Genomic DNA, 14240 nt, shown 5'->3' with positions numbered 1-14240 from the left:
TTTGTTTGGTGTTGTGTTTGTTTGTTTATTGTACTGTTGTTGCATGGAAACCTGAAATTGAATGAGACAGTCCCTTTGCTTAATGTTAAGAGCTAGAAAAGAGAGTTTAGAAGTTCAAGTGTCAAGATGAGATTCTGGATGTTTCCCATCATAACTGTCAGACTACAAAGCTGTAATATGCTTTGTTATGCAAACTAGAACTTCATTTGAAATTCTGGATTTTTCCCATCATAACTGTTAAACTACAAAGCTGTAATGTGCTTTGTTATACAAATTAAACTTCATTTGAAATTGAGTGGCTCTACAGAGTTGCCATTGTGTTTGGCATAGGGCTCCCTTGGAGCACCTCAAGCAATCCTGGAGAGAGAATAGAAGTCTCTTGGTGAAAGTGTCTCTCAGGCAAGAGTAAATAACAGTGCTCTTCCTGCTGTTGGGGGCTCCACAATTCCTAAACTCACAAGGATTTCATTTGTACCCCCTCGTGCAAAGCTAACAAATAAAAACCACTGCAGCCAGTGTGCACTTCAGAGATGTACAACATTGCACCTTCTCTCCAGACAAAACTAGCACTATTCTTCTGAGAGATTAGGGTGGAAATTTAACAGCTCCTGTGAACTAGTGTTTTCCTAAAAGCTGAGTCACTTCTTCCTTCATTTGTCTTTCAGAACTCAAATCTATTCACCAAGAGTGCTCATTTAAGAGACAAAAGAAAGAAAACAGAGAAGGGAAAAAAGAAATGGAAGGAAGCAGGAGGCTTCTAGATTGTAGAAAAGGGGAAGGAAGAGAAGAAAACAGAGATAGCAGAGGGGAGGCGAGGAAGAAGGGTAATGACCAGCTGCTCAGACACAGCCTCCAACAGTAGCACACAGGCTCTCTGAGTTTCAGTTGAAATGTCATTTCATCTATGGGAGTCCAAAGAAAATAATGATGGCTTTGGTTTTTGGGGTTTTTTTTTGTTGTTGTTGTTGTTGGTTTTTTTGCGTTTTTGGTGAGAGAAAAAATGTGGAGAAGCAGTAGTAGTACAGAAAATCAACCAAAAAAAAAAGACTGAGCTCCCTTTGCTCCATGACAGAGTAATCCTAGACATAAAGACAACAACTTCTTAAGGGTGACAGTTATTAAATATTTAGAGAAAGTTCCTGAAAATGACCTTGTCGTGTCTTTCCAAGAACAATGCTTTAAGCTGGCACATTTTTATCTTTCTGGGATGATCAGAAGTTTCTCATTAAGGGACAGGCTCCAAACAGGTTGGGTTTTGTGTGTTTAGATGAAAGGCAGAGCCTCTGAAGGAAACAGCAAGACACACAGGCAGAAAGAAAAAAATCCAGTGAGACCCTTTAGGTGTCCAAAACTAGCATGCAGAGGTTGTCTCCAGCTCTGGGACACCAGATTGATTTTGTTTCCAAGGGACTTGCATTGATGATCCAGTAAATGAATGGCGGTTTCACTGAGTTTCTCACTCATTCTTCTTGAACTGCAGGAATCACCACAGTGCTCACCATGTCCACAATCGTCACTGGTGTGAATGCCTCCATGCCCCAGGTGTCCTACGTCAAGGCAGTGGACGTGTACATGTGGGTCAGCTCCCTCTTTGTGTTTCTTTCGGTCATTGAGTATGCAGCAGTGAATTACCTCACCACAGTGGATGAGTGGAAGCAACTCAACAGGAGAAGAAAGGTAAGGCTTTGCCTTGAGGGTCAACTCCTTTCAAAATGGGGCTGGCTTGGTTTCTTTTTGTGCTGTGATAAAATACCTTAATGCAAACAATGTCCAAAAAGAAGACTTATTCTGACTCACAGTTCAAGGGCCTTGACCATCATGGTGAGGAAGTCAAGGCAGCAAGAGCAGCAGGTCCTATTGCATGTTGCATCCACCATCCAGAAACAGGGAACTATTCATGCAAACTCTCACCCCTTTCTTCACTCATTTCAACGGTTCTCAACCTGTGGAGCACGACCCATGGGGTTAAACAACCTTTTCTTGGGGATCATCTAAGACCATTGAAAAACACAGATGTTTACATTATGATTCATAAGAGTAGCAAAGTTACAGTTACAAAGTAGCAAGAAAAATAAATTTTATGGTTGGAGTTACCACAACCTGAGGAACTGTATTAAAAGGTCACAGCATTAGAAAGGTTGAAACCCACTGGACTTAAATAGTTTAGGGTCCTAGCCAGGGAAAAGTACCACCCGCAGTAGGAGGGGCTTCCCACCTCAAACAATACACTTAAGTTAATCACCTACTGGCCCTGAGGCCCATCTGGCAAAGCAAGAAATTCTAGATTCTATCAAAATGACAATTATAATAAACATCCCAAGCACAAAGACAAACTTCCTTAATAAACTTCCGCTTACAGTTCTTAAAACTCTTGCATTAAATCCAAATGCCTTGGCAGGATTGAGCAATATTGGGAAAGTATAAGGTAGAACATTAATCACTGCTCCAGGATGGCTTTTTCCTCAGCATTCTCACTTATTTTCACCAGGGGCTTTTGTGCATGAAGAGTTGTTCTCAGTGTACATTGGTCCACTGACTCTGCCCCACTAGAAGAAAGGGTTGTTGGTGGTGATAGCTAGAATGTATTAAGTGTTCACTCTATATTAGAATTATGCCAACATTTAAAATATTTTATGGAATTTGATTTCCATAGTATCTCTGAGAGGTCAATGTTTTCTCACCTTCGTTTTGCAGGTGTAAAGTAAGTGCATCCAAGCTCACAGAACTAAAGGGCAATCAGGATTAGCTTTTGAGTCTATGACTCATCGTATTTTGACATTGCCTAATAATATTTTTCTCATGGTTAAGGATTCTGGACACTTTTTAAAGTGATTCCTCGCCATATCTGTTTCTTCTGTTGATAAGTCTCTTTACTTCTGCAACCATTTTTAATTAGATTATTTAAATAAATAACATTTAGTGTTTTCGGGGGAGGAGTCTTGCTTTGTTTTTATTTCATTGTATATTCTTAACAGGAACCCTCTGTTGGATGTATAGATGGCAAAGATTTCCTCTCATTTTGTAGGCTACCTTTTTATCCACAGACAGTTTCCTTTGCTGTAAGGAAGACCTAAATTTCACGAGATCCTCTTTGCAGATGCACCCTGTACCATCAGAGTACTATTTAGAAACTCATTACCTTTTTTCCTTCAGCATTTTCAGTATATTAGTCCTTGTGTTTAGGTTCTTGATCCATTGGAATTAAGTTTTGTGTAGGTTGAGAGTTAGAGTTTCATTCTTTTGAATGCTAATACCCAAGTTTACCAGTACTATTTGTTAAAGATGCTGTCTTTTCTTCAATATATTTTTCCTTGATGACTTCATCAATGACAAGGCAGCTGTAATTAGGGAGTTACATTTGGGTTCTCCATTCTATCTCACTTAGCTTTGAGTCTACTTTGCTTCCACTACTGTGGTATTTTTATTATTATGACTCTGTAGTATAACGTGAAATCAGATGTGTTATTTCCTACAATACTCATTTTGTTTGGGGGTGTTTTTACCTGTTTGATTGTTCTTTTCCCTAAATCTATGAAAAATGGACCTGAAACTTGCACTGAATTATGTTGAATCTGTAGATTGTCTTTAGTAGAAAGCCATTACCATGATATCCATATTCCATGAGTATATCCAATTCCTTTCTTCTTCTAGATTTTTAAAAATTTAGTAGAATATAGATTTTTTCCTTTTTTGATTACAACACTGCTTAGCCAATAGCTTAGTCTTCTTATTGACTAGCTCTTATATCTTAAAATAACCCTTTTCTATTGTTCTGTATATTGCCATGAGGCTGTGGTTTATCCGGTAAAATTCTGGTGACCATCTCTTTTTTGGCAGCTACATGACGTCTCCTTGACTCTGCCAACTCTCTCTATATATCTGTGTTTGAATTTCCCGCCTGGCTTTACTCTGCTAAAACATTGGCCAAAACAGCTTTATTCATCAATCAATAAAAGCACCACATGTACAGAAGGACATCCCACATCAGCCCACTCCCCCATGCCACATTAAGATGTGCACAGAAATGGATTTTCCTTTTTGGGCCTGTTGCATGTCTGAGTTCCTGTAAGAGACCCAATTCTGAGGAATTATAAGCACCAGAAGGGAGGTCATGTAATTCATTTCAGGAATGTTGACCCAAGTGTCAATATTTGAACTCTTTTTACAGGGATTAGTGTGCCTTTCCTATTTCTGTTATTCCCAGCTTTCTTCCTTCTTTCCTCGTGTGTGTGTGTGTGTGTGTGTGTGTGTGTGTGTGTGTCTGTATTTGGAAGTGTAGAGGTTTAGCTTTGGAGATCTGGATATATCCCCAAAAGTAGTATTGCTGGATCTTAAGGAAGGTTCTTTCCTAATTTTCTGAGAAATTGCCACACTGACATCCAAAGGGGCTGTACCAGTTTGCACTCCTGCCAGCAATGCAGGAGTGTTCCCTTACCCCACAACCTCTCCAGCATCAATTGTCATCAGTGTTGTTGATCTTGGCCATAGAATATAGATTTTTAATGTATGCTTTTACAATTATTAAAGCAAAAACGGGTAATGTAATTCAACAGTGTAGATTCCCACTAGTTAGTTAACGGAATGCACAGAAGTCTCTGTGTCTTTTTGATTCTGTAAACTATTATAGTTTTAAATTGCAATGAACCAAATATGCATTTTGATAGAGTTGACTCTGCAGCCTCCAATTTAAATTCTAAGTAATTTCATCTAGAATAGCCTCTCCTTATTTGTTCATTACTGTGCTTTGTTAGCGGTGTTAGAAGTGGTTTTAGGCAAAAATGAGAAGGCCTGGCTCGTTTCATTTTTAAAAACAAGTAAAACCCTTTCACTGTTTTAACCCCAACTCAAGTGTAAGTAGGCAGTTAGTGTTCTTCTGGTTTGAGACCAAAAATTAAAACAAAAGACATGGATCTGTGTATTATTATGTACTCTATAAAGAGGAAAATGGAATTGAAAAGCAAATCCAAGGAGCCTATATTGGTGATGTAATAAATCACAGTCACCCTCAACTCACAAAGCCATGGCAGACTGTTCATGCTGATCAGAACAAAGAGGAGGGAGTGCAAGCATCTGGGACAACTGAGTATCAATTCAGGAGTGTATTAGGAATTATTGGCATTAGACTTGTATAGCACTTAATCATGTGGTGCCTAAATATCCCATGGAATTAAATATGAACCTCCTTGCTACATCAGGATTTGCAAGGCAATGTTTTCCACTTATTATTAAATGATTTTTTAAAGTCAAATGACAGAAGCAAACCTAGAATTCTTTTTTTTAAAAATAATAAACAGGACAAGCTTAATGTTTATGAAAACTATTTGGTGTCTGACTTACATTTCCTGTAGTTCCTCTCCATAGCATCACTTTTGCGACTAACAGAAGAAAAGTCTTTCTTACAGATTTCTGGAATGTACAGTATTGATGCAGTTCAAGCCATGGCTTTCAATGGCTGCTACCATGACAGTGAGGCTGATGTGGACCAGACTTCATTCTCTCAGCACTCAGAAGAGGACTCCATGAGAACAAAGTTCACAGGAAGCGCCTGCACAGATTCATCTCAGTTAAAGAGAAAACCTGTGGGAGGAAATGTTGGTAGAATCATCATAGAAAACAACCATGCCATTGATACCTATTCTAGAATTGTGTTTCCCATTGTTTATATTATATTTAATTTGTTTTACTGGGGTATATATTTATGAGGAGGACATTTTTGTTTATTGACTTTTTTCTCTTTGCAATAATTAGACCTTGCACATGCCAAATAAGTGTTCTACCATCTGCAGTCTGAAGAGGAATTTTTACTGTAAACTTCTATTAGAGTCAGATGGTGTTATTTACCTCCTGGATATGACCTAGACAGTTAAACTGGGACAGAGCCAGTCATGTCTCTTGGCCTAAAGAAGATGTAAATTTTGGTTAATCATGGTTAGTGCAATGCTCAAAGTCTTGGGAAATTTTGGCTCTATAAATAAAGCACCACAAGCATGTGTATTATGGAGGCAACTTTCCATCAGGAGTAAATACTTGGTAACTATTTTATTCTTATCTTCTCTTTTCATGAATATGATTTTTCAATTAGGGAATAAAGCCGGACTGTGGCATTTATTCAAGGATAACTGATATCTTAGTGTCTGCCAAGTGTCAGATGACATTGTCCTAAGGGAGAACTTCCATCTTCAAGTGGTTTCTACCACACACAACTCAGAGTCCTGTGAACAGCTCCCTTCTTTCATCTGTAGTCACATTTTCTATGTATTATGTTTTATATATTATTGAGTCCAAAATGAAAAAAATATGTGTTTCATTAAGTCTTTATTCATAATATTATATTCACCTTCAGTCATCAGTAACAATATTTAGTGTTTGTAAATAAGTTATGGGTATCATAATTTCATTTGTGTTTTTATTAGTAAGTTTTCTGTAGCTGTGATATAACATAATGACCAAAGCAACTTTTAGAAGAAAGAGTTTATTTGGTCTTCCAGTTCCAGAGCCCATGATGGCAGAGAAACATGACAGCTAGCAGCAGGCATGGTAGCAGGAGCCAGATGAGAGCTTACATCTTCAAACCACAAGCAGAATGAATGGGAAATGGCTCAGATCTTTAAACTCTCAAAGCCTGTCCCTGGTGCGTGCTGGTGATGTAATTCCTACAACAATGCCACACTTGCTAAATTTCCCCCAAATAGTGCCACCAACTTGGCACCAAATGTTCAAATATGTGAGCCTTTGAGAGACATTCTCACCCAGACACCACAGTGTTTGTCTGAGTTCTAGTCATAAAATGTTCATTGGCAGCCTACACGTAGCAGGCACGTTATTAACTGTTATGAACCATAAAGAGAAGAAGAAATGACCTCTTCTTCCTCCCCTGAACTCACAGCCATGAAAGAATGACAAACTAGTTGAAAAACTAATTTAGTGCTTGTGAGCATGGAGTAAGGAAAACTGTCCTGAAAGGGGGATCTCTGCAGAGGGAAAGGGGCATGCGTGAAGAGTCTCTCAGCTTTAAACAACTGAAGATTGTGTAGACATCACACCAAGTAAAGAAATGGAGGGAAATGAATGCATCCTACAGTGATTTGCGTGGCTACAAGTAAACCAGGTCAAGAGGGCATTACATAAATTTTGTTCCTCAGAAAACCTTCCCATGATCTGCATTCATTTTTCTGATAGGCAGTATACACGGCTCAGAGTTGGTTATTTTATTTGAAAGGCATAATTTAGAGCAAATCCCTTGGCAGGATATCAGAAAATTTCTTATTTTGATCATTGAAATGAATTAAGAGAATAAATTAAATAAAACAGTTTAATGTATTGCCTTTTATTTTCGCACACTATCAAACAAAATGGTTTGAATTATTCATTGCCAGTTGAAGAAACAAATAATTTTTTGCATAACTGACAGTAACATTGCTTTTGCCTCTTAGGAGTCACATAGGCTTCAGAAAATTACCCCTTCCTCCTGGGTATGAAGGACTAAAAGAATTCTTTCTATATTATGGCTTTTCTGTTATACAAACTTATTCTGAGGAACTTAATTTTATAGTCTTAATTATTTGGAAATAGAAAAATACAATTTTCCAAGTCTTTCAAAACATCTCAAAGAATGTAATTTTTAGAATACTATCCAAAAGTGAGCTAATATTTATTTTAGACTTTATTCATTTATTGTAAATAGATGATAATTTATCCTTTTAATTATGTTTTAATGGCTGTTAAACTTGATTTAATAGGGATAATTTTATAGGGTTATATTTTGGAAATTAGTATCCTAGGTGGTTGAAGATCTATAACTATTAACTACTATAGTAATAGTTGGGTTATATTTATGATTTGGCAAATTCTATGTGTGATTTAAAAAACAATAATTTAGAGATAGAAACAGCCCCACTCTTCCCTTCATCCAGTTATCTGACTCTTCAGAGACGTCTGTTTTTTACATTCTTTGAATTGCAGCACTCACTTCCGCTGAGCATATTCATTCCACTGTTTTAAGTCAGATGCATCACTGGACACACTTGCAATCGAGGCTAGAAGAATGGGCCTCTATTATATGCCACATATTCTCTATATTCTCTCGAGGGCCATTAATGCACAACTGTTGGCCAGTGAAATGTAACTTTTGCTAATACCTAGAAATACAGGCAGTATATCTTCCAGTAATAAATGTCCAACACTTAGAAATAAAATCAGGTTACTGCACCAGGGAATTATCAGACCATTCAGAATGAGTGGCAAGGAGGTTAGTCGGTATGCTTCTCATCAAATCCACCATTTGTGAAACAGAACTGTTCCCGGTGGCTTCATTTCTTCAAGGGAGAGGCAAAGTTTCTTGGTAGGATCTTGTATCAGAAAGAATGAAAGCATGGTTATCTGGAAAAGATATATGCAACAGAGAGCGTATAATAGTTACCTCATTTCAATTTTGACTTCATTTACTGATCACAACCTGAACAGACTGCGCAGGAGTGTTCACTGAGGGATAAGCCTGGATAAAACGGGAGGATTTCAGAACATAAGCTGCTTTGTAAGATTTTTTTTTTAAAGCCAGTCAGCTTGTAAACCCTGCCTAAATATAGAAATGGGCAGGTTTGTAAAGACTACACAAGGAAATCTATGAAAAGGTATATTTGAACATAGAATTATGGTTCTTGTTATAATTAGAAAAATATAGCTTCACTATTTAAAAAAATGGGTAACAATTGATAAAAAATACATCTACCAAGAGCTAGACATTTAATGCTTTAATTATATTAGAACTTTTCTTTTAACGGCATCTTTTTCTTTTTTAGTCTAATTATATGGAGTTCTCCATGTTTTATTACCATAAAAGTTAAGTTTCAGTTTCAGTGTTTTTCTTTTATTTTTTATTTTTTAATTAAAAATAGATTCTTCTCTCACATCCCAACCACAATTTTCCCTTCCCCCACCCCTCCCAGCTCCTCTTACTCCCCTTTTCCCCAGATATACTCCCCATTAGTATCCCATCAGAAAAGAGCTGGCCTCTAATGGACAACAACTAAATATGACCAAACAAGATATAATAAGGCAATGCAAGAGCCCTCAGATCTAAGCTGGATAAGGCAACATAGCAGGAGGAAAAGAGTCCCAAGAGCAGGCAAAAGAGTGAAAGACAAGCAACCTGAAGTCGTGTTGCTGTCCACGGGCTGTGTTGCCACCAGAGGCCATGTTGATGTCGTTGGCCAAGATCGTGTCTGTGGTCTGTACTGCCGGAAGTCAGGTCAAAGTTCATGATCTGTGCTGCCAATGACTGTAAAGGGCAAGGAAGCTTCTTTTGCAGTAGTATTGATGACTGCAGACACACATTTGCCAATGAGAGATATAGAGGGCTTTTGTGACAACCTTTCTTGGCACCCCCAACCCTACACCCCCCACCAGCTAAAAAACAATACAGGCAGGAAGCCATTGAAGAGAGCTCTTTAAAATTGTGATTGAGATCCTGAAGTAAAGCTCTGCACAATTGACAGCTTTGGCAGGGGTGGGAGTGGGGAAACACTCAGTTTTCTTTAAGGAGCTGGCCACTGGGAGTGTGACCATGTTCCAGTGAGAATATGGCCAATACAAACTGGACTTGGTATTTTTTTCTTCTTTTTTTCTCTGGAGGGAGTCACAAGGGGTAGGGGAGGGTGGACCTGGGAAGACAGGGAAGTGAATATGATCAGGGTGCATTACATGAAATTCTCAAATAATTATAAAAATGTATTGAAAAAAAGAGTCAGAGACAAATCCTATCCCACTGTTAGGAGTCCCACAAAAACACCAGGTTAACAGCCACAAGTAAGGATCTGGTGCAGACTCATTCAGGCCCCTTGCTTGCCCCTCTGTTTTTTGTGTGCCCATATGTGCCCTGCTTAGTTGATTCAGTGGCCTATTTTCTTGGTGTCCTCCATCCCCTCTGACACCTACAGTCTTCCTATCTCCTGCTTCCAAGGGATTCCCTGAACGCTGAGTAGGTACTAATTGGAAACATCTGATTTAGACTCTCTATCCACATAGTGTCTGGTTATGGGTCTCTTCATCCACTCCCAGTTATGGCCGGAAAAAGCCTCTCAGATGATGACTAGGCAAGGCCCCCCATCCCATGGATTATCCAGTTTCCAGTGTCTAGCCATCCAAGCAGTATCTGGCCCAGCTGAACACTCCTTACCTTGAGCAATAAAAGTAGGTGAATCTAAAATGGCATTAATGCCTCATTTCCACTGTGATCCAAGTTTGATATACAAGACTGTGTCCTTTAAAAGAAACATATAGCTCCATCATTTTCCAGACTAGCTACGTCAACAAGACAAGGCATCCAAAGAAAAGGAAAAGTGTCCATCCCCACTCACTGCTTTTCTTACTCCGTCAGAGAACATTAATTCAGGCATTTCTCAGCATGTCACACTTCAAAGGGATGCCACAACCACAAAACCACACATCAAATAAAATTTTAGGAGAATCACACTATCCCAAAATAATTTAAACTATATTTTGTTAATTGAATTGTGTGCCTCTGTCTGAGGTCATATTTATATTAAATACTGGATCAATGAGAAATGAGCATATTTTTTAAATATATTTGGAACTCAGAGATCAGGAAAATAAAAAGGAGAATGTTTGGTGAGTATTACGCCCACATTCTGGAACCTGAATCACCACCACGAGTCCAAGAGTCTTTATTCACAAGTTAACTCAGGTCCCTCTCTCTGCCTAAAGTGGCATTGGCAGCAACAACTGCAGCAGCAGCCGCAGTAACACCGACATAAACAGCAGGAACAGTGGAGGACAGTCCCAGGCTGGAGGCATTCCAAGTCTCAGGACTTCCCCCTAGTAGCCTGAGGAGGAATTCCAGGCTTTCAATTTCCAGGCCTGAGGTGAAACACCAGCTGCCAGTAACAGTCTGATGCTTTGATTGGTTCGTTGTCTGCTCAGGGATTGGTGGGTTTCCTGTCAGGGGCAGAAAGGGCTCCGTTTCTGGAGCCAAACTGTGTTTCTTTCTCTGATTCTTTCTACCATTTTAACCCTAACTTTGGTGCCAAGAAACTATCTTTGGTATGTCCTAAATCAAGGGACTTAGTGTGTTGTTTTGGTTCTAATTTCAGGGTCCAGGAGTTTTTCTCTGGCTCTAGGTTTGGGGACATAATGTTTCTCCCCTTGGCTCTGGTCCCGTTTTCAGGTTGTGTTTCTTTCCGTGTTCTGAACCCAGAGCCAGGCTGCGGGGGTGGGGGGTGGGATGCTGGGCTCTGACTCGCTAAATCTGTGAAGAGCTGGGCCTTTCCTTGAGAATGAGTTCTAATGGTTGAATGTGATTTAGATCTGCCTGTCTCTGCCTCCTGAGTGCTGGGATTAAGAGTGTGTGCCACCACTGTCCAGTTGAGGTCACACATTAAAGAGTTTCGATGTAGTTTTATGCCTTATGTAGTCAAGCTCTATTGTGTACATGGGATTAAGTTAATCATCACTGGGAATCTTTTTCCAAATTGTGCTGTACATTAAATATGCCTAAAATAAACTGCCTGGTGTTAGATTCTAGCAGCTTGTACCAACACTGTAGAGTTCAATTAGACTTCCTTCTTGCCTCATAGGGATTGACACTCAGCTAGCCTAGGTGGTCACAGAGATTCACACATGTCTAAACACTAGAAAGGCAATGAATGGCCTAGAGGACAAGTAAACTTATGCATTTACCCTCCAAGCCAGTACAACATTTAACAGTAAAAGCAAACAAGCATTCATGGTAGCAAAGAGAGATACTGCAAAAGAAAAGACTACTTTTATATCTTAATACTTTTAGTGGCAGCTTTTAAAAAACTACTTGCATTTTCAGTTGGTTTGGGGGTCCCACAGATTATATACCTGTCCCTGGTAGTCTGTGTTAGAGTGTTAGTCTCTGTGTAGGCTTTTGAGTGATTGTTACTTGGGTTATGGATGGAGAAGACATGCTATTTTAATTTCCTTTCTGGATCATAACCTGCGACTCCCCCAAATTATCTACATCTCAAAATTCCCTTAAATTTCCAGTCTTCCCTTTGTGTAGCTTGAATGTGTATAATCATCATAAGACCTCTTTGGATTCTTGTATTTAACCTTCCAGGGCACCATTGGGGACTTCTGGAGAAGGTAACTTTTTTATAGTATCAATCTAAAAGTTGGGGTAGGCTACTGCCAGAAGAAATTCTCTAATGCATAGGAATTATTGGGTTTTCACAATTGGGGTTTCAGAACTTTGCATCTAGTGCTAGATGCCAAGGATTCTGATCAGTCTGCACAAAGGGTAGCACAGCATCCCGCACAAAAACTTACTAAACTAACCTGAGTGCCAAGAGGACCAAGATCAGGAAACCCTGCTGTGGGGTACATCTCAGGGGTAGAGTACTTTATTCCTGGCATGCCACGGGCGATGGGCGCTGTTTGCTTATCAACTCTAGGGAAGCTGACTGAATGATATTTAAAAAATGGGATTCCTAAGGTTAAATCCGTCATTCTCCCTGTGAGTCAGTGGTGGGTTTTGCCAATAACTTAGTCTCTTGCTGTCTTTTCCCTCACATGCGGTTCTTCCCCATAGGATTTTGTGTTTATTAGTAATCTTCATGACAAGCCTTTAAAAATGGGGCCTGGAAAATGCTAAGTGTCTCCAGTGTGCAGCTTTAACTAAACTTTCAAGTAAAGAGCCTCTTTTGGTATACTCTTCAGTTATTCTCTAGAATTTATGTAACTTTTAAAGAATAAATAGCATTGTATAATTTTCTCTCTTAGAGTCCTTTTTCTAAATTCAGAAGCAGTTTATATTCAGAAGTTTGTTCTTCATCTTGTTGGAAGTTTGAGCGATGACTTAATAAACTGTCAGTTCCTGAGTACGATCACTTTGAGCAGTTGGTCACATTTAGTTCTTGATTTTTAAAAGACTTATTCTTTATTTTATGAATATGTGTGTGCCTTAGTATAGGTATGCACACCATCTGAATGCAGGAGCCCTTGGAAGCCAGAAGAACACATTAGATACCCAGGAACTGGAGACAGAAGTGGTATGAACCATCATGGGTGCTGGAAACTGCAAGAGCAGTAAGTGTTCTCACCCAGTGAGCCATCTCTCCAGGCCCTATTCACAATCATTTTAAAGCGAAAAGCAGAAAAATCAATCTACCATCCTGATGCTGGGCTCTGTCCATCTGTACAATGCTAGAAAGCATCTTCTATACAACTGTGTTTACTTCTTTACAAATGTCCCCAAAGATGACCCTAAAGTATCTATGAGGGAGTGCATCCCATTTTACATAAGAGCTAGAAATAAGTCTATCTCAAGGCTTATGGATAAAATGATAAGTAACAAAACATCTCATGTAAAGAGAACAGTCATATTTTCATCTACTGTTTATAGCTTATGGGGAAGGGAAGCCTGCAGCATTTAATAAGAAAAGTATTATGTAGTCTAAATCGGACTGCAAAAGAAGCTGTACTATAAGCAATAAGGAAAATAGGAAGGCTAACTCAGTCCTAGAAGCACAAGTAATAAATACTTAATATTGGTATTCTCAAAATGAACTAAGCACATTTCCTATTCCCTGTAGTTTTACACAATTACATGAATATGTAAATTTTTCTAGTCAGTGATAGTATATATTTATCAAATTAAATATTTTGAATTTCGGGAGATCTATCACATGCAGAAAGTTTGAAGACCTTGGACTCGGCCATTCTTAAGCAAATTTGGCTTTTCTGAAGTTACTAAACCCAAGGATTATCACAAGGTGCTGTGGCTACCTAAATTTGTCTTGCTTGATGAGTTTCCTCATAGAGCCAATTGTATTTAATTCATCCCCTGGAGATATTTTTGAGATGGTATTTGGGATTTGTCAAATTCTTCTCAGGTGCCTAGCCCCTTGGAGTTTTGAGACTCTTGGGCTTACTCTGTGTTACTGGGGTCTCACAGCAGCTTTCTTAGGTAGGAGAAAATGAAGCACCACCATAGCTGCAGAAACTGAAGCCTAAAGAAAGTAAGGAGAGGCAGTTCTGTGTCTGAATATCTATGTCTACCCCAGATGTAGCCGGTGAAATCAAGTCACCAATGCCAGTAGCACTGCCTTTGGGATGGGGTCAGATCTTGTGGGTGGAGCTCCCACAAATAGTTGACTCATGCACACACACACACACACACACACACATATATATATATGTATATATGTATATACATACACATATAAATATATACACACTCAACTTACATATAAGTATAT

At 38.9% G+C, this 14240-nt stretch overlaps 1 protein-coding gene across 1 annotated transcript in view; it reads left to right on the top strand.

The window, feature by feature from the left end:
• Gabrr3 (gamma-aminobutyric acid type A receptor subunit rho3) overlaps window positions 1-5702 on the top strand; it is a 51932-nt gene extending 46230 nt beyond the window's left edge. The window contains exons 8-9 of the mRNA XM_041678652.1: window positions 1481-1677; window positions 5403-5702. Coding sequence (XP_041534586.1) covers window positions 1481-1677; window positions 5403-5702 — 497 coding nt within the window. The remainder of the gene's footprint in view (window positions 1-1480; window positions 1678-5402) is intronic.
• The last annotated feature ends 8538 nt before the right edge of the window (window positions 5703-14240 follow it).

The sequence above is a fragment of the Microtus oregoni genome, unplaced genomic scaffold, assembly GCF_018167655.1.
Source record: "Microtus oregoni isolate MIOR12 unplaced genomic scaffold, Mior012 000030F_ref0000283, whole genome shotgun sequence".
Classification (NCBI taxonomy): Eukaryota; Metazoa; Chordata; class Mammalia; order Rodentia; family Cricetidae; genus Microtus; species Microtus oregoni.
This window is presented reverse-complemented; position numbering and strand designations above follow the sequence as displayed.